This window comes from Solanum dulcamara, chromosome 4 (genome assembly GCF_947179165.1).
Source record: "Solanum dulcamara chromosome 4, daSolDulc1.2, whole genome shotgun sequence".
Taxonomy (NCBI): Eukaryota; Viridiplantae; Streptophyta; class Magnoliopsida; order Solanales; family Solanaceae; genus Solanum; species Solanum dulcamara.
This window is the reverse complement of record NC_077240.1, coordinates 11,605,228-11,624,032: the sequence shown is the minus strand read 5'-3', so window position 1 is coordinate 11,624,032 and position 18,805 is coordinate 11,605,228. Positions and strand designations below refer to the sequence as shown.

Below are 18,805 nucleotides of genomic sequence, written 5' to 3'. Positions count from 1 at the left end.
AAACAACTATTGAACACCAGATTGAAAAGGAAATGTGGGAAAGTTCTTGGAACGTTAGTTTATTGTATTCGTTACGAGTATGTTAATTATTATTATTTGATTTTAACCATGTTAAATTTTACTAGTTCTTTAAAGAATATTCGCAGGGTTTTAACTTTTAAGAAATGGTTTATTTTAGAAAAAATTACTTGATTGAGTCTTTTTAAAAATTAACTACTGATTTTAGCGATGTTTTTTACTTATTACCATTTATAGCAATATATAGCAAGATTATGATAAATCTACACTTGTATTAAAAGTGAATTATGCATACAATATAAATGTATTATAAGTGTTTTAAAATATATATTATGTTTGTGTAGTAAAAAACTAACATAATGTATTATAAGTCTATTAAAATATGTGATAAATGTATAATCCATCTATAAAACTTGTATTATATATGTTTTATAAATAGTTCTCTGTAATATGTATTAAAACTGTATTATAAATGTATTATAAGTGTTTAGTAAATTATTTTTTTATTGCTATAAATGGTAAATATTTTCTTAATATTGTATATTTATGTAAGTTTCCCTCTATTTTACGGGTGTCAAAATGAGCCCAAATATAAGTAATTCGTTCAATCTGTTCAAACTTTTATGGATTAGACTCAAGATAATTTGTATTGGGTTCAATCTCAACTCATTCAAGCGTTAACCCATTAAAAAAAATTCAATTGAGCCCAACTTAATCTCCAATTTCAACCCGCTATAAGATTTTTTATTTGCATTGATATAATGTATGTTGGGATAATTACGCCACATGGCCATTTGGCAAAAGTAATTACTAAAAAAATGACCATTCGCTATATAAGCATGTATAATCAGTGTATATTTCAGGTATAGTCAAGCTATATTTAGTTTTTGAGTGTATCATAATGTATATTCAGTGTATAGCTCATATATAACTAATCTATATTGTATAGTCAATGTATACTTTCTATGACTGTTGGCAAGCTATATTGTATAGTCACTGTATATTTTTTCTGATTTTGGCTATTTTTTATGTAAATAAAAATAGCTATATTTGTTGTAAACTAATTAGTTTATTGTATATATTTGAAATTGTCTCATGTATATTCTTATATTAAAGGTATGAATGACTATCTATTTTATATCTTTCAGGATTAATCTATCAATTTGTAAATTTATATTTTTTATTTTCTTGAGTTGAAATTCAAATTGTAGTTATAAAAGATAAATAATAATATGTTAAAATTATTGAGATTAAGCGGGTCATGACCCAACCCGAATTTTAGCCCAATTGAGTCCAACTCATTTGAGCTCAAAGTAAATTTGAGCGGGTCATGACCCAACCTAATCTTTATTTCAATCTATTTTAATATTTTCAATTTCAATCCAATCCGCTCATTTGACACCCCTAATTTCTTTTATCAGCGATGGTTTCATGTTGAGAATATCACTACTTCAAATTTATTTTATATGGCATTTCTTTTACAATTTGTTTGGATGGTTGTCATGTATTATTGCATCATACTGTATTGTTTTAATGAATACAATATTTGGATAAATTGTATCGTTTTTCATCGGTACGTAATGTCACATATCCATAATTTGAATAATAAACCTATAAGAAATTGTATGGTATGAGATAGAGCTACTATGAAAAGGTAGGATAAATGATAAAATAGAATTATTAAATAATAAGTAAAGACAAAATAAGAAGAAAATATTAAGGTAATGTTACGATCACAACAGGTCGATCGTTACACAAAAAAAAGCATTTTCGTCGTTATTTAACAATGAATTTAAACGATACAATACAATATAATTTAAATAACAATCAAAACAAATATTGTATTTAGACTAACCATACAATACAACACAACACAACGGGTAACAACCATCCAAATAAGGGGTTAGATTGTTCAAACAAATTTAACATTGTTTTATATTTTAATTAATTTTATAATAGGCTAGATATTATCAGAGTAAAATATATAATATAAACATTTTATATATAATATTCTTAAAAGTCATTTAATTGTATGAATATTTTTTATGCCGTGCATTGAATATAAACTATGTGGATATTATAGGTCTTCGAAGACTCGGATGCTCCAGTCGAAGTTGCACACCTTCATAGCAAAAAATAAAATAAAATCTATATGTGAGAAAATGACCAAAATAGTTGCCGTTAAATCTAACTAAAAAATATGTTAAATTATTTGTCTCGGACCAAAAACTAATACTAACTTTTTACAAACTTAAGGGACCAAAACAGTTCAAATCATACTCGAGGTATTTTTGCCATCTTTTCATCTATATATACAACCTGATCACCCAAATAACACAGACAGCAATAGACTTCATTACTATTACTAGTCTTTCTACTTAATCCCCTTTTGTATCTTTCTGCTCAAATGTCTCTCGTCAAAATTCAAACCAATGGCACCAACACCCATTTGCCCAAACGCATAATCCTAGTCCGTCACGGCGAGTGTTCAGCAAACGCGGACATCAATGTGTACGGAACAACTCCAAATCACAAAATTGAACTCACCGAGAAAGGAATTGAGCAGGCCAAGCAAACTGGAACCCGAATTAAGAAAGTGATTTCTGAAAATGGTAACAATTGGAAGGTTTTCTTCTATGTTTCCCCTGCAGAGCGAACGAGAAGGACGTTGAGAGAGATAGGAGGATGGTTCCCGAAGAGGCGAGTGATGGGTGTGAAGGAAGAGTACAGGCTCAGAGAATTGAATTTTGGCAACTATCATGACCCTGCTGGTATAGCAAAGATTAAGGAGGAACGAGTAGCGTATGGGAGGTTTTATTACAGAGTACCTGGTGGTGAAACTGGGGCTGAAGTTTATGATCGTATATCAAGTAAGTGATCAAAAACACAATTCAATTATTATTTTTTGAGTGTGTTTCGCATTTTAATTATCACTTGTTTCCTATTTGTATCGAACTATCAACATTCATATATTAAAATATACTTCAACTGTCATTTGCTCCCCTTTTCTTATATGAACTTTCAACCATGTTCAGGTAGAAAATGAAAACAACTTATAAATAAGGTATTTTTTAATACATAGATGTTGATAATTCAGTAAAAACAACAATCGATAGTTACCGTATAAAATTCAAAAAAAAAGTGATAATTCTTGTGTGTTTTTGACCATTCTCTCTATTTTTGTTTGTTATTGGATCACAAAATACTTCTTTCCAAATTTTGAAAAAGAAAGGTACTACTATGATTTTTGATCTTTGTTGTTGTTATGCATTTTTAGTGCTCTGTTTTTTCATTTTAATTTCTTGAACATAGTTTAGATGTTCTTTTCAATCCTCCTCCTTGAGCTGTATGTTACCTTGACATTTATTTGGAGTGTATATTTAAGTAAACACGAACTTAATTTATTGACTAAAAATAATCTGTTTGGCTTTTCTACAGTTTGCAAGCTCAAAGTCGTCTCCTCCAGTATCCCTGCCCCATCCTTAAGAAAAAGTGTACTATAAAAACAAACAAAAATAAGGAAGTAAAATTAGGTAGTGAAAGTAAAAGAATAAGCTTTTAAAGGTACATATACTAAGATTTGTTGTAGTATCAATATAATTTAACACGTGAGAGTACATTTATTACCCATTTTTATCGAGTATTTAACACTTTTAAATCACTCAAAGAATGTTATAATTACCTTCGTAAATTATAAGACGAATATTATATAACTTAAACTCATGCAGGTTTTATAGAATGCTTAAGGAGGGACATAGAAATGAAGAAGTTCTGTCACGACCCTTGTGAAGAGACAAACATCATCATCGTTACCCATGGACTATCCAGTCGGATCTTCCTCATGAAATGGTTCGACTGGACGATTGAACAATTTGAGGATCTCAACAGGATGAAAACTAGTGAATTTCAAGTTCTGCAATTAGGGCATGGCGGGGAATACAGCCTAGCATTTCATCACGATGACAAGAAACTTAGCGAATGGGGACTATCTCCTGATATGATTGAGGATCAGAAATGTAAAGCTTATGGTGTTAATTGGCAGGGAACTAATTGTGATTCATATCCTTTCATGGATTGTTTTGCAGAAGATTCAGATGACGAGAATACTATTAACTAAATTAGTAGCTTAGTACTAGCTAGTACTATTAAGGTGTGTGCCTAAAATTATTAATTAAGGTGTTTGACATCGATCGATTCCCACTAATTAGTTAATGTTATAATATTCAATAAGATTGTTATTAACTTATAGTCTTGTTTTATTATGTCTCTCCCTTGGCTTACATCTATGCTAATAAATTTTGTTTCAAGATCCAAAGGCATTGAAATGATTATATCAAGACCAAATACCGATGGCTTGATATATTTCATTAGGGTTGATGATCGATCAACCCATGAACGTCTCTCAACAATGATTTAATCGTTAATTAATGTTTACATCCTTACAAAACATGCTAACTACCTACTAATACTATGAGTATGAGACGAGGAGTCAAAGTTGGAATGCCTCATTTTCTTGACTTGGGATTCAAAAGGCATCCTATTAAGTGTCGCTTTAGAGAAAAAAAATTCAGAATTATTGCTTTAGAAATTCAACACAAAAATAATACTGTCTCCATTTATTTTTACTTATTCACTATATTAAAAATAAATATTCACTTTTAATTGTCCAATTTAGAAAAAGATGAGATAATTATCACTTAGAGCCCGTTTGAATTGGCTTATAAGTTGCTTAAAATAGCTTAGAAGCTGAAAAGTATTTGACTGACCAATTTAAAGCCATTTTGTGCTTAAAATAAAAAATATTTTTATTTTTATTTTTGTAAGTCAAACAAGGGCTAATAGCCTGCTTGGCCAAAATTTAGAGAAGTTTAAAAATGTATATTTTAGAAAATTTAGGTATTTGATCAAACTTTTAAGAAAAACAAGCAAGTGCTTTAAGTAGTAATGAAAATTATTTTTTCAGAAGTTAAAAAAAAAATATTTCCCAGACACTTTTTAGAATCTTAACCAAACACAAACAATTGCTCCAATATTGATAAAAATATCTTTTCTCGGCGAAGTTGTAGCTCAAAAAAAAATCCAGAGTGATCTATCGTGCTATTCTATTTCTATAAAAAGATAGGCGACAAAGACAAGGGACTTGAGATTAGCCACTAGATGAAGTACCTAGGAGAGGATCGGCTTTAGCCATAACCGTTACGTTACGGAGGGATTGACAGGAAGTTCTCCAAAAGTATGAAAAGTTGAAGGACTTTGTACAGCTCCCAGTCCATAATCTGGTTTGCAGCTCAAGAACTAAGAATATCATCATTATGTGAGAAAGAGCTAAAAAAATCAAATAAAATTAGCGAAACACAAATTGTTATTCTTTAATAAAAAATATTTTTTCAAATAAATAAATTTTAAAAGGTGGGCCAAATATGCTCTCTTGCAGGGGTGGAGCCACAAGGTGGCTAGAGATTCATCCGAACCCCTTCGACGGAAAATTATACTATTTATACATGATTAAAATAATTTTGTATGTATAAACAATAGATATCAAATTTCTTTTGTGTCTATTTTTTCAAATTTTGAACCTTCTTATTGAAAATCCTGACTCCACCGCTACTCTCTTGTACGTACTAATCTTCACTACTGAGCAAGATGATTTTAATTCACAACACAAAACAAGGATTTAAGTATTATGTTCTAAATTGCCTTTTCAAATTGTATAATCCCCAGTGTTAGATAATAATAATAATAATACTCTCTCTGTTTCAAATTTTATCCTATTTCACTTTTATAGTCTGTTTAAAAAATAAACATTTTTTCCATTTGGGCATAAACGAATTGATAGGAGATATTAATACTCTTTTCAGAACAAGTAAATAATTACTTACAAATTTGGGGACCACAGTAAATGAGATACGTGGGCCAGATTAATTGGTCCTCAATAACTTAATTTTCCCGGTTTTGATTAAAGTTTAATTAAATTTTGATTAGCACTCAAACATGTCCATTGTTAGTGTTTGAATGATGATCAAACACTACATTAAAAACAAGAGACTTGTTCTTCACTACCCAATCCCTCCGATTTTCTCTCTTCTACAAATGCTGCATTTGTAAAACTAACTCCATATATTTCGTCTCTCCTTTTTGGGATCTCAGTTACTTTTACTTTTCCTAATCCACTAAAGCCAATTACTATTTCTGATTTTTTTTTCTCTTTCTTTTCTCTCTCTCTGTATCTTTGGATTTCAAGCTTTTTAATACTACTCACTACAATTATTTTGTGCTTGTACATTCTTTTCGTTTGGTGGGTTTGTAAGGGTTGCATTAGGATATAGACCCATTTTTTAAAGTGGGTTTTTGTTCAGACTTGCTCAAATGATTGAGTTTGAGTTTGAGATTATTACAAAGTTTTGATCTTTTTGACACTGGTATGGAAAATGTGGTTTTTTTTTTTTTAACTTTTTGGGTGTTTGATCCATGGTAAAATCTGAAATTGGGATTTTCAGATTTGTAGTTTTGTTGTCTTTTCTTGATTTTGAAATTGAAATCTGGTTTGTTTTGTACTGACAGTTGGGTTTTGGAACTTTTGTTGTGTGTTTTAGGGGCACTTTTATGGCTTATCCATCAGAGCATAGGTCCTCTAGTCGTGGGACTGTGAGATTTGTTTTGGTTCTGGTGGGTTTGTTTTTGGTTATTTACATGGTGAGACCACCAACATTGCGGCACTCTAAGGCTTTGTCTTCATGTCCTCCATGTTTCTGTGATTGTGAGGAGGATCCCATGTTTTCGCCTATAGGTCAGTCAGTTCATCTCTCTTCTGATGCTAAATCTTGATTGTGTACTTATGTTGGCTGATTTGATCCTAATGACTATAAATAATGCCTTTTACATATTGAGAGGTGTTCACTTAGTTCATTTAAAGTTGAGTTTCTACTTTTAGAAAGAAGTGATATTGTTTAAGGTCTTGCTTGTACCTGCTAAATTTTTAATCTATGTATGAACAATTTGATGGGGGTGCTTGTCAATTGTCATCCAAATTGGTGTACTATGATCCATTTTTGTATTAGGTATTAAACAACTGAGAAAACTGTCAGGATCCTCAATTAATAGTACTTACCTTGTTTTTGCCATTTATAGAAGGTGGAGAATGAACTATAACTAGATATTAGAAGGAATTTCTGTGACTTGAAAACTTTTGGAGGTTCCACAGGAGGAACAACTGGAAATTGACACAACCATCCATTCCAGCTCTATATTTGTTCGAATGAAATGCTTAGCCAATTCCACGCGTCTAACCAGAAGCCCCTATCTAAGTCCTTATGTTCCTATTGAGTGTGGCAAGAGAATATTCATGACAGAAGTAACATAAATGAGTGGATTGTCTTATATATTGAAGGACTATATTTTTCCTGGTACAAAAATCAAATGTTTTGTATTACTATACTTCCAAATTCGTAGTGAGGATTTCAGACAGTTAATCTGAAGTTAGGTTTTATACTTCCAAATGTTTTGTATTACTATACTGGAATGTTATTAAGTTGTTGCCATGTTCAGAATAGTCTGTTTTGATTTATTAATTTCCATAAGGACCTCATGATTCTCTGAGGGCATTAATTGGCATCATGATACAACTGGTAGACCTGGAAGAAACTTTGTAAACCTTGGATTTACTCAGTAGCCGCAGTTCCAAACTCTCATCCTGAATAATAGGTTGATATGACTTATCCAAGCTATAGATGCCTCTCATTGTTGGCATTGGAGGTAACAGAGAATTTTATTGAACTTAATCAGAGTACCGACTCTCATTGCTTTTTTTTATTTAGATTTGAACTGTATGTTTCTGGCACCTGGGAGAAATTCTTTATGCTAGACAAGCTTCTTTAAGAATAAGAGCTTTTTGATGAATTTGCATTGCAAAAAGTGGCATAATAGGGTTCAAGAAAGAGTTTTTCCAAGAGTTTGCTGAAATAATTTATTCGTTTATTCTGATTGGACTAGACTGAATGCCTTCTAAATCATTTAGTCTTGAGGTTCTCTATTTTGAAGAGGAGGATTTTTCACATAAGTGATGATAATTCCACCAGTATATCATACTATACAAATATATACTGCTATGCTGCATTACCTTTAGGGTTTTAAATCAACATGCAAGATACTTAAATCATATTGTCTTCTTTTGTCCGGTATAACAAAATTTTAAGCTATATCTTTATTCAGTACTTCTTATTTTCTCTTGCTGTTTGATGTTTGAAAAGCAGCATAGCTTTTGGAAATAATTTTATCTTTCAATGCAGAATTGACATCCTTTATGCTGTCTTCCTCTGTACTGCTGATTCTTATAGTATTTATGTGTTATTTTGCAGACATCTTAAACAGCTCATTGGCAGGTTAGTTCACTGCTTCATTTAGTGCCTGAAAAACCATAAGGTGTAAAGTTATACAAGTAATCCCCTACAAAATTGAGTGAAGTGTTTAAAAGTTATTCTACGAAGGTGAAATGGTGGAGAATTGATTAAATCTTTTGGCTATGGGGATATTATATAAAGCGAAACTAATCCAGCAGTTGACTGAAATCTAATCCATCTTTTTATCTTTCTAGTGTCTAAATACTGATTGCACTAGTAACAACTAACAACAGAGCACTATACTTGCTTAATAAAAGAAAGAAAGAACAACAGAGTTGAGATGTTGTGGAACACTGAAAGCAAAGGAGAGAAAGAGCCACCCTTTGGCTCTCTTCCTCCCTTTGTCTGATCAATATAACATTTTTCTGCCATCTAATTATATTGTCTTTCACAACATTGTGCTGCATGCAGTTACGTAGGTCGCTGTTGGGCATCATATATGAAAAATTTAGGAGGAGAGGTTTAACTTGGTTTAAGCTGCTTTTTCTAATCATTGGATCTTTTTGTGATGCAGACTGTGGTAAAAGTGATCCTCAGATGAATGAAGAGATGAAAAAAGACATTGCTACTTTACTAGCAGAGGAGATTAACTTGCAGAAAAATGTTACTGATGACGTTTTGGATCGCACCAAGGCTCTAATTATGAGCGCCAAAAGAGCATCTTCACACTACCAAAAAGAATCAGAGAAGTGCAACATAGGGATAGATACATGTGAGGGAGGTAGAGAAAAGGCTGAAGCTGCATTGATAGAAGAGCGCAAGCTCTCTGCACTGTGGGAAACGCGAGCCATTGAGTTTGGCTGGAAGGACTAGTGAAGACTTTATTCCACGAAAATTAACCATTTTGGTCTCTATTAGAACTAGAATAGACATCCACTTATATGCCTCTTTCCTTGTACACCCATTTTGTGAATATGGTTTTCGCTTTTGGTTCGTCTTGGTTTTCAGTCCTTACACTTCAGATTTTGTTGATGTCAGTTAATAATTTCATTGACGTTTAATCAAGTTTTGTCATCTCAATTCACATCATTGTGAACAGATGCGTGTGGTTTTCAATTTGGACCAGAGTAACCTGACAAAGCATTTGATTTCTTATATTACCTGCCAATTTTGGTCATCTTGCTATCATGCCATGAGTACATACTGTTCTCTAGAGAGTCCCAGTCATCTACATTGTTATCACTAAGCAATAGTTACTTACACTTTCTCACATCAATTGATCACTTGATTATAGTAAACTAAACTAACACCAAGTGAATGTAATCATTTGCTTAAAACTAGTCTTTGCACCCGTTCATAGCTTTTAATGGGAGACTGGAAAAAAATAAAACATGAAAGGTGCTTTTTTTCTAAAAAAGATGGAAGATGGTCAAATTTGCATGCTTTAAACTTCTACAAAGAGAAAACTCCAACGTCTCAGTTATCTATAATATAAATGAGATTATTCATGTCATCGAGCAATGCAGATGTCTCACATCCTAATAAGATCACAAAGCAGTAGGGAAAACAGATGCAGGTGAGCAACCTTGGCAGTACCAAAAAATATGAATTACATGAGCAACAGATCATATTTAGTAGTGTTTCTAGCAGAGCAGTAAAGCCCTTGGGGTAACAACGAGGCCTAACACTGAATTGGTTTAAATTGCAAGCAAAAACTTTGAATTAACTATCATTCTTTTGTCCACTTCCCTCAGATATGGACCTCTATTTATTTAAGTTATTAAACAAGGAAAGCTTAAACAAGCTAAAACCAGAGTGTTCCAACATAATGTAGGAAACGACTTATCCAGCATCAGCATTCAACTTGTTACAGTGTCAATGTGCAAGCCAATTCCATCAAACCAAGTATATACTGTCCAAAACTGCAAAACCAGCTGCAACTCCCCCCTCATTTGATGAAGACACCTTTGTTCGCATCAAATAACCAGCCTGTTGGTTGATTAGAACTTCTGTTTTGTTCCTGCATATTAAGTGCATATCAGCACAAGATGTTAGAGGGCAACGGTGATTTTAAACTTAGTTTACAAAAAAAAAAAATCATTCTTGGCTCATTCGTTATTCAAATAATTTGCATCCTTTTTAACATCATTCTATGAATCAAACATAAGCTGAAAGCAGGGACTGGGACTGGGACGTGCCTCGGGTAAAAAGGTTGTTTCAATGTTTCTCCTTACTGGCAGTTCCCTCATTTTCATTCTTACGTTAAATTGGGGTGAGTGGGTCCGTGGGGGTGCAATACAGCATATTCATTAATTACCTTAAATAGGAACCGTATATCCCAAGTTCTGATATGGTTTGTTCTTTATGAGAGATGCCTTCTCGCATTAGTATCGAGTGAGAGATCTTCGGAAAAATCCTCTGCATTAGTATGTAGGCTGCATCACTTCCAGTGCCATCCTTTTGCAGTTTCAGAAGAGCTTCTCTAACATCCTCCCCATAGATATTGTTTCCTGAGGTCAGAAGAGAATCTAGTATTAATGATTTTGATTTTGTAATTACAATATAGACAAAATCAATTTCATGAGCCAGACCTCCTCCTTCTCGTTGTGGTTTCATAACATACAATTCAGGCCTCTCAATTGCATCCTTGACAATGTCGGATTCATCCAAGCTCCACAACCCTGCAAAGCATTTCCGTAGTTTGGCAATGTCATCTTTGTTTTCCAGAAACCTGCTCATAAACAAGGACGGAAGTTTACCAAATCACAGAAGGAGTATTAGGAAAAGTTAATTTCTCAATTACTGCATAATTTTTTTGAAACTGATTTTTTTTTTTGAAACTGTCTCAATTACTGCATAATTGTATTCATTATGCTCCAACTTACAAAATATACGGAACGTTCTACTTCAATCTGTCTGGGTGTTTATATCATTTTAATTTAGACATTTATTTTTTTACCTTCTTTTTGCTCCACCGGGAAGGAGAGCAACAGAATGGCAATATTCATCACAATCAGTTTATAAAGCACTAAATGCATTAAGTTTTGGCCTTTCCAGCACCCCGTTACAGAGAGGAAGAGGGAATATCCCAAACAATCATCCAGTCTCAAATTTAAACACTTGTATAGACAGCTTTTGAGCTTATGAACACGCTAAGCTTACAAATTACTGAATCACAAGAGATGCAGCTTGAGTTAAGCTTTAACCTTTCAAGTACATTGGGCTTTGCAAGCTCTTGCTGAATCTTCTTGCTGCCAGATAAATGATAGGAAATAGAAGGGCACTTTACTGCACGTGACTGCTCCATCAGTAGCCTAGCTTTCCACTCCTACAATAAATTGCATAAAACAGATCAAGCAAAGACGATAGGCAACTGGGAAGTGTACAAGTAAGTGGAGATCACAACAAGATGCAATAGTAAATGGGCGAGATCTCTATTTGGGCCACTTCCATAATCTCAAATATTGAACAGTAATTATGAATCAAACCTGCCTCTACCCAAAAACATGTATGCACGCATTAGAGATGCTTTCAAAGATTTTGCAGAAAGTAGATATCCATAAGACTAACTAAAAGAACCAGAGACTGCCTTTTAATGTTCCATGAAAATGATCAGGTCATATTACCCTGAATTAGGCGTCCAAACAGTTACATTTCAATTGGTTATCGAAAAAAATTTGCTCCCATTTCACTTACCAGGAGAATGCAATGCCTTAGAATATGGAGTTCATTAACTTTGTTTAAAATTCTTTTACCCCCATGCTGTGTCAAAAACATAGAGATCTCGTCATAAGGGTATGAAATAGGCTACTCTTATTTTGGGGTCTGAAAACTACAGCTGACTATCCCTCAGCCACTGATCAGTGATAGACAGCCCTTTCGCTTCCACCCATAATCATGTGCTCATTTCTCTTTCTTCTCCAAGTGTGTGTACCCATGTTTTCCCTCACCCCCCTTATCTAAGCAATTCTGATTTAAAGTATACATGTTAAAATCCAAGTTGCACGGATTCTTCACTTTCGATGCCGCACCTGTGTCGGATTCTCCAAAAATACACTACTTTTGGAGATTCCGACATACACCCGTTGACATTTTTGAAGAGTCCAAGCAGCATACGCTAAAATAGGAAGATAACCTGTTCCATCCTTACCCTGCCTACCATACTGACTGTTTTTACCAGACAGATTCCCCCTTGGAATTGTTTTTTCCTTTTTCTTTTTACAAGGTATTGCTTATTCCTTTTTTTGCTTCAGGTATTTACAGGCTCAATAAGAATTGTTAAATGGCATGAGATTGTGATTCATAAAGATACCAACAGATACATGTATCAAACAAATCGAGCCATGAACAAATTTGTGACTGTACAGAGGGTATCCACCTCTAATGTCAGCAAATACTGGTTATTGGCCTATTGCACATACAAGATAGGAATTCAAAAGTAAGCCAGTAGTTTCATAAAATCCATAGTCAAGCAGTATAAAAGTTATCTTACAGATTCTGAGTGATAGTCACTTGGTGCATAGCCAGCTCTAAAATAAATGACTGCCACAGCTTGACCATCTCTGCAATCCTAAAGCTTTTAAGCTTCCCACACAGAAAGTGCAAATTTAACAGCTTTAACACAGTATTTTGTTAGAAAAGTTACATACACAACAAGGGCACCATCTTGTTGAAGCTCGCCAAGTGCATCAATTTCAGCCAGTGTCTTTCTTATACTTGTAACTTGGTGTGTGTTATAAGCTAAGGAAATATTTTTAGAAGATTTACAAGCAAAAATCATCGTACACGTGCTACACAGACTGCATATTTGATACTTCAAACCAAGATAATCTTAAGTGTCTTAAATATAGCTATCTTCCTTTTATTAGATCCATGTATGTACATTAAATCCACATCTATCATTTAAAGTAGGATATCTTTCTTTCAATGAAGCAGAAAGCCAATGCTGGTCATACATGTTGCGTTCTTCAGCTTGAACCACAAACATAATCACAGCCCTGCAATATGTATTTAAGTTAGTACAACTTCAAAGACCTAACTTTTAGAATTAAGCAAAAAATCTCTCAAATCAAATCGACCTTGGATCACCATATTCATTCCAAGCTTTAGCCAATGCTTCAGCAAATTGATTTACAGCATTGTTTGTGGGAATTCTGTTAGGATCTGATGCAATGTCTTCTCCATATTGTTGAAGCAGGCTCCTGCAAGCAACAGTTAATATCAAGTTCTATATACGCTTTAGAGGAGAAAGAGCTGGATGTTTTATGATTTGAAGTTATTTTTCCAATATTCACACATGCATACACTGAACATTTCACCATAAAACAAAAAACCAAGAAATAACTTGATAAAATTACAACAAAAGTTCTGGATAGTGAGTATCAATGCTAGACAGTCCTATAAAACACCATCTACCCAAGCGTACTGCAGATATCATTAGCTGCTTGTTTAGACGCCTTGCAGGTTTTTGTTACTCAATCCAGTTTTTTGAATTTTTTTGATAAGGACATTACAATGCATTTTGTTATTGAAAAATGGAAGCTTTGCTACATAAGTTAACACAGATTATTTTACCTGTGAAGCTCACTGACCAGACAACTTAGCCCTGGAAATGATGATGAAATTGTGTTAAGCTCTATTTGCAGAAGTAATTTAGTTTGCTCATCCAGCATATAGTCTGAGCGATGCAACCCCAAGCGTATTTCCTACATCAACGTCATATCAAATGGGAAATTGTCTCCTACACCAAGAAACGATAAAATACTTCTACAACTAATAGAAGTAGACTTAGGCACATGAATGAATAACAACGCCACAATTGGAGATGTAGAAATACAGGAAAGCTTCTTCATTCCTGATGAACAAATATGGCAACATCTAAAGCAACAAGTAGAATTTTATTTTATTTTTACTATCAGGCAAATTGAGTAAAACCAAGTCCAATGATAAAGGGGTCAATCAAAATCATGGTGATGGATATCATGTATTAGGAATATAAAAATCACGTCAACCCAAAACGACAGAACAAGTCCAACAATGATTAAAGAATAGAAAAGAAATGCCATTATATATGGAGCTGACAAATGTGGTACACACATATCCTGAAATTAAAATTGTATGCATTATCAAGGTGTACCTCTATCTTGTTGGTTTCTAACATCTTGGAGTGGATTTCTAGTAGTCTGGAGGTGAAAGGATCAACTTTTTTCATCCTGCAGAATAAAGCAGTTAAAGGTCATGCCTGATGTGTCATACAATTCCTAATCCCTGATCCCAAAGATATGTACATTCACAGGGAATAATGTATTAAATACCGGATGAATTGAACCCAGAACAAATTAGAAATTTAGTTAGGATCAATTTCATAAAATACAACAAACTTAAGAATAGTTTTCTCACTTGAAACTGCTATCAAAGGATCATTAAATGGAGGCTGCAACCATCTAAGGATCATTAAAAGCAATATCTATCACTAATATTAATGGAAGCTTTGATTTCTAAAGATCTATTTTCATATATGTCAATGGCATAGGAGTAATTTTTCTATGAGTAGCTCAGTATGTATAATTCTCTTTGTAAGATTAGACTGGTAGTAAAGCCCTAAGAGTACATACTAATAGGCAGACCCCTCTGTTCAAGAAACAGTAATAAAATGATAACAACGATGACAATGACATCACCAACAACAATTATGCGAACAAAATGATTTTTTCTTAAATCATAATGGTTCAAGGAAGAAGTTTGACTATAAATAAAGCATGACACTATAGGAGAAAAAAACGAAAAGAGTTTCATTCTTGACATGTCAGCAGTAGTTAATTTAGCAAACCATTCAAGTAACTGGACATGGATGCTGTTTTTGTAGGGCAGGGGGACGATGTAAGTTTGAGTCAAATGAGATCAACTTTACATTGACTGGGCTAAATGTATCAGAGACAAGTTACCTCCATCGTACACGAGCTCCCACAGAAATTGCATTAAGTTTCATAAAATTCTAAAAGAACTACCATTTTCTCTTCCAACTTACTAGAGAGTTGTGCATTCTGTTCCAGTACATGTTTTAAGTAAACAGTAAACACAGAAGCAATTATCTGCAAATAAGGACAAAAATTACCAACCTAGACAGTGATTGCTGCAGAAATTCTCCATCCTGACTCACGCGATCCACGAGTTCATTGAAAATAGGAGCAACTTCACAAGCTTGGTTCCAATGACTTTCAGGAAATGACATTGGTAACAAAGCAACTGGAGCATGAACCATATCAACACCAGGAACAGTTCCTGACCTCTTCAAATTTCAAAAGGCACAAATATCACACAAAAGCAATAACACCTAACAACCTTCTTGATGAACAAAGGAGAACAGGAAAATAAAGAACCTCACTTGAATCAAATGGTAAAATAAAATCAGAGCTTTTGATAGATAGTTCAGTAACACAAACTTCTTTCTCTGAGATGTAAAAAGAGTTTCTATTGACATAAAGACTGACCTTCGAATTTCTGTCACCAACAAGAAGTCCACGAAGAGAGCACCAGACAAGGGCATCATAAGCAAGCTTTTGCACCAATTTTGGGTCGATATCATGAGGATCGACAATGGGTTTTACAGAATCTTCCACTTGGGTCTGCATTTTGTGCACCTTAGCACACTTCAATGGGGAGATTGCTGAAAATGGGGATTTGGGTATGAAAATCTTGTAAGATTTAAGGAAATGGGGTTCCAAGAATCTAGTAGCTGAGTAGAAATTTAAAGAGTTTGATTGTGATTCTTGGGACTGAAAAGGAGAGGTAGCGCAATAGGATGCTAAGCAAGTGCTGCTGCTTTGTGAGATTGATGGAGAAGAACAGCCGCTGCCCATTTTGACATTCTTTGGACCCCTCTTATGTTACCTTATTATCGTCCAAATTGGCTCTTTACGTTTGGCTGGCTGCTAAAGGGGAGTGAATCTTGTCCTGAATGTGCCTTTTTTGAGGAAAAGTGTGTAGCACCTTTGCTAAACGGAAGATGCCAGTATAAAATTATCGGTTCATCCCATATACATTAATTATGTATCACTCCCTCCCTTTATTTTATTTATCCGCTATATTATTTTAAAATAACCAATAATACTTGTTTAGTTTATAAAATTATTTAAATAATTTATCATGATATATCTATTATTCTAGGCTCTCGCTATTAAATACTACGGAAAAAGGTCAAATATATTTCTGTACTATTGAAAATAGTTTAAATATACCTCTCGTTATACTTTTGGATTAAATATACCCCTCATGTTATATTTTCTGTTCAAATATACCCCTCTCATTATACTTTGGTACAAATTCACCCTTAATTTTAAGGAAAAAAACTCAAATTAGTACTTAGAAATTTTATTTATTCCTAAAAAAAAAATCATATATTTAAAATTGAGAATGAATTATTTAATTTTGAGGTTTTCAAATGTTATTCCGTTAAAATTAAGAGTGTATTTGTACCAAGATATAATGAGAGGGATATATTTGAATCGAAAGTATAACAGGAAGGGTATATTTAAATTATTTTCAATAATACAGGGATATATTTAATCCTTTTCCGTAAATACTATTCATTTGTTAATGTGTAAATGACTTTTATTTAATAAGAATGATTTGATAAATTGGATGATTGGAGAGATGAAGTATCTCCAAAGTGGCTCTTTGATTGGACAATGGCAAGATGTCACTGCTGACATCAAGAAGTAGGTAAAATGTCCAAAACTATCTATACTAATTACAAAGTAAAGACAAAAAGACTAGGAGGAGATCTTGACTATTGAATACGTAGGAAGATTTCTCTTGGGGATAGAGGGGAGGTGGGGATGAGGGTGTATAAAAATATATCATAAATTATATGTCATTATTAGTTTGTTTGATCAAAATTTTAAAAACATTTTTTCTTCATAAAGTTAGAGTAAGTTATCACTTGCAAGCAATTCTGACTCAGATTATCCTATGTGAATTCGATCTAAAATTGAGTATCTAATGTTTCTTTAACGTTGAGAAATATCCAGATTTTTCTAGAGGAGGAATAATTCTAAATGTTGCAAATACACTTAAATTCTGATGTATATTTTGAAGAAAAAGAATATGAGTAATGTTTCATGGCAACCCCAAATTTATTAAGGTAGGTAACAAGCATTGAGACCCCTTTTTGGATATAGAGGCCGCTGGTTCATGAAATCATCTCTAGAGAAAACAATTAGAAATGATTCTTTTATCATTTAGTTTTATAGTTTAGTAAACAAAATACTAACTACATATTTAATTTAACTAATTAGTGAAACTTATTTCATATCCCTAACGCAATCTGCGTCATTAACAAGTATAATTTATTAGTAATTATTTTGTTCTTTGCACCTATGAATTTACTATTTCTCATCCCAATTTTCATTTACATTAGAGCCCACCTTGAGAATTGATTTCAATGGCTTTGGCTCTTCTTTTACTTGCTCTTTGATGGAAGGCACTTTCTCTGTTGATTTCTTTTTCTTCTTCTTCTTCTTCTTACTGAAATAAATCTCCTCCACATTATCATTTATGCTAACCATCTTCTTTGGAGCTTTATTTTCAGTTCCCAGTGATGTTTCAGGGGCTTCTTCCTCAACAATCTCGTCACCTTCATTTTCTTCACTAATTACCTGAGAAAGCTCACTTTCTCCATTTTTAAGGTCTGGATCATCTTCAACTACAACTTCTTCCAGCTTGGGAACTGCACTAGAATCTTCAGAATGCCCAACAAGTTCATTGGTTGAGTGATTTCCATTACCTGGATTAGATCGAGATTGGCTTGTATTGACCAAACTGTTTTCCATGGAATCACCCAAAGTTACAGGTTTGGTAGCTTCAGCAGCAAGGCTCTGCACAACAAATTCATAAAGCTTGTTGACAATAGGGAAGCCATTGCGCCAAGATAAATCCAAACTCGTGATCATGTATATTTGACCTGCTAATTCAGCAGCAGTATCCTTGAACAAGTTAAATAGCCGTTGACAGATGGATAGGCTGAAACACACGGGGCATCCGAAAGACATGATATAACACAATAACTCATTAAAAATGCCAAAGAGCTGGATCTTGTTTTCTCCTTGGTCCATTTCTTGGGTCTGTTTCAAGAAAGGAAATTCAAAAGATAATGCAGGTTTTTGGACTGCTGTAGCATTAGATTCTTTCTCCAAAGACAAGCAACAGTTGCAAGCATGTTCCTTTTCTTTTCTTGAGAGTAAAATCAAAGCAAAGCCTGATAGCATCTTATTTCCCCCCTCCATAAAGCTAATTCTTATTGGGCATCAAGGTTTTATCCCTTGCCTGTTTCTCAACTCGAGTTTAAGAACAAAAAGATTACCAAGAAGATGGCTCTGATTGTCAATTTCCGCTTGAGAATTGAAAACAATTGAACATGGAAAACTAATAAAGAGGATTAAGGGGTTTGATCA

At 33.5% G+C, this 18,805-nt stretch overlaps 3 protein-coding genes across 4 annotated transcripts; 2 read left to right on the top strand and 1 right to left on the bottom strand.

Annotated features, from left to right (window-relative positions):
• Positions 1 to 2,339: 2,339 nt before the first annotated feature.
• On the top strand, positions 2,340 to 4,264 carry LOC129886239 (phosphoglycerate mutase-like protein AT74H). The gene is made up of 2 exons (XM_055960825.1): positions 2,340 to 2,888; positions 3,747 to 4,264. Exons 1-2 carry the CDS (start codon positions 2,426 to 2,428, stop codon positions 4,133 to 4,135), a joined length of 852 nt encoding a protein of 283 aa, XP_055816800.1. The 5' UTR covers positions 2,340 to 2,425; the 3' UTR covers positions 4,136 to 4,264.
• A 1,741-nt stretch (positions 4,265 to 6,005) lies between these two features.
• LOC129886237 (uncharacterized) lies at positions 6,006 to 9,470 on the top strand. 2 transcript variants are annotated; one of them, XM_055960823.1, is made up of 4 exons: positions 6,006 to 6,437; positions 6,612 to 6,805; positions 8,373 to 8,396; positions 8,929 to 9,470. In XM_055960823.1, the coding sequence occupies exons 2-4, from the start codon at positions 6,622 to 6,624 to the stop codon at positions 9,225 to 9,227; spliced, it is 507 nt and encodes a 168-aa protein (XP_055816798.1). In that variant the 5' UTR covers positions 6,006 to 6,437; positions 6,612 to 6,621; the 3' UTR covers positions 9,228 to 9,470. The 2 variants fall into 2 exon arrangements, with proteins under 2 accessions (XP_055816798.1, XP_055816799.1); XM_055960824.1 differs by lacking the exon at positions 8,373 to 8,396 and having other exon boundaries at positions 6,021 to 6,437.
• A 461-nt stretch (positions 9,471 to 9,931) lies between these two features.
• On the bottom strand, positions 9,932 to 16,369 carry LOC129886236 (glutathione synthetase, chloroplastic). Its single transcript, XM_055960822.1, has 12 exons — positions 15,845 to 16,369; positions 15,473 to 15,642; positions 14,491 to 14,566; positions 13,929 to 14,059; positions 13,433 to 13,555; positions 13,271 to 13,351; positions 13,004 to 13,084; positions 12,847 to 12,916; positions 11,561 to 11,682; positions 10,946 to 11,085; positions 10,672 to 10,864; positions 9,932 to 10,374 (listed from the first exon to the last, which is right to left on the bottom strand). The coding sequence occupies exons 1-12, from the start codon at positions 16,211 to 16,213 to the stop codon at positions 10,251 to 10,253; spliced, it is 1,680 nt and encodes a 559-aa protein (XP_055816797.1). The 5' UTR covers positions 16,214 to 16,369; the 3' UTR covers positions 9,932 to 10,250.
• Positions 16,370 to 18,805: the final 2,436 nt, after the last annotated feature.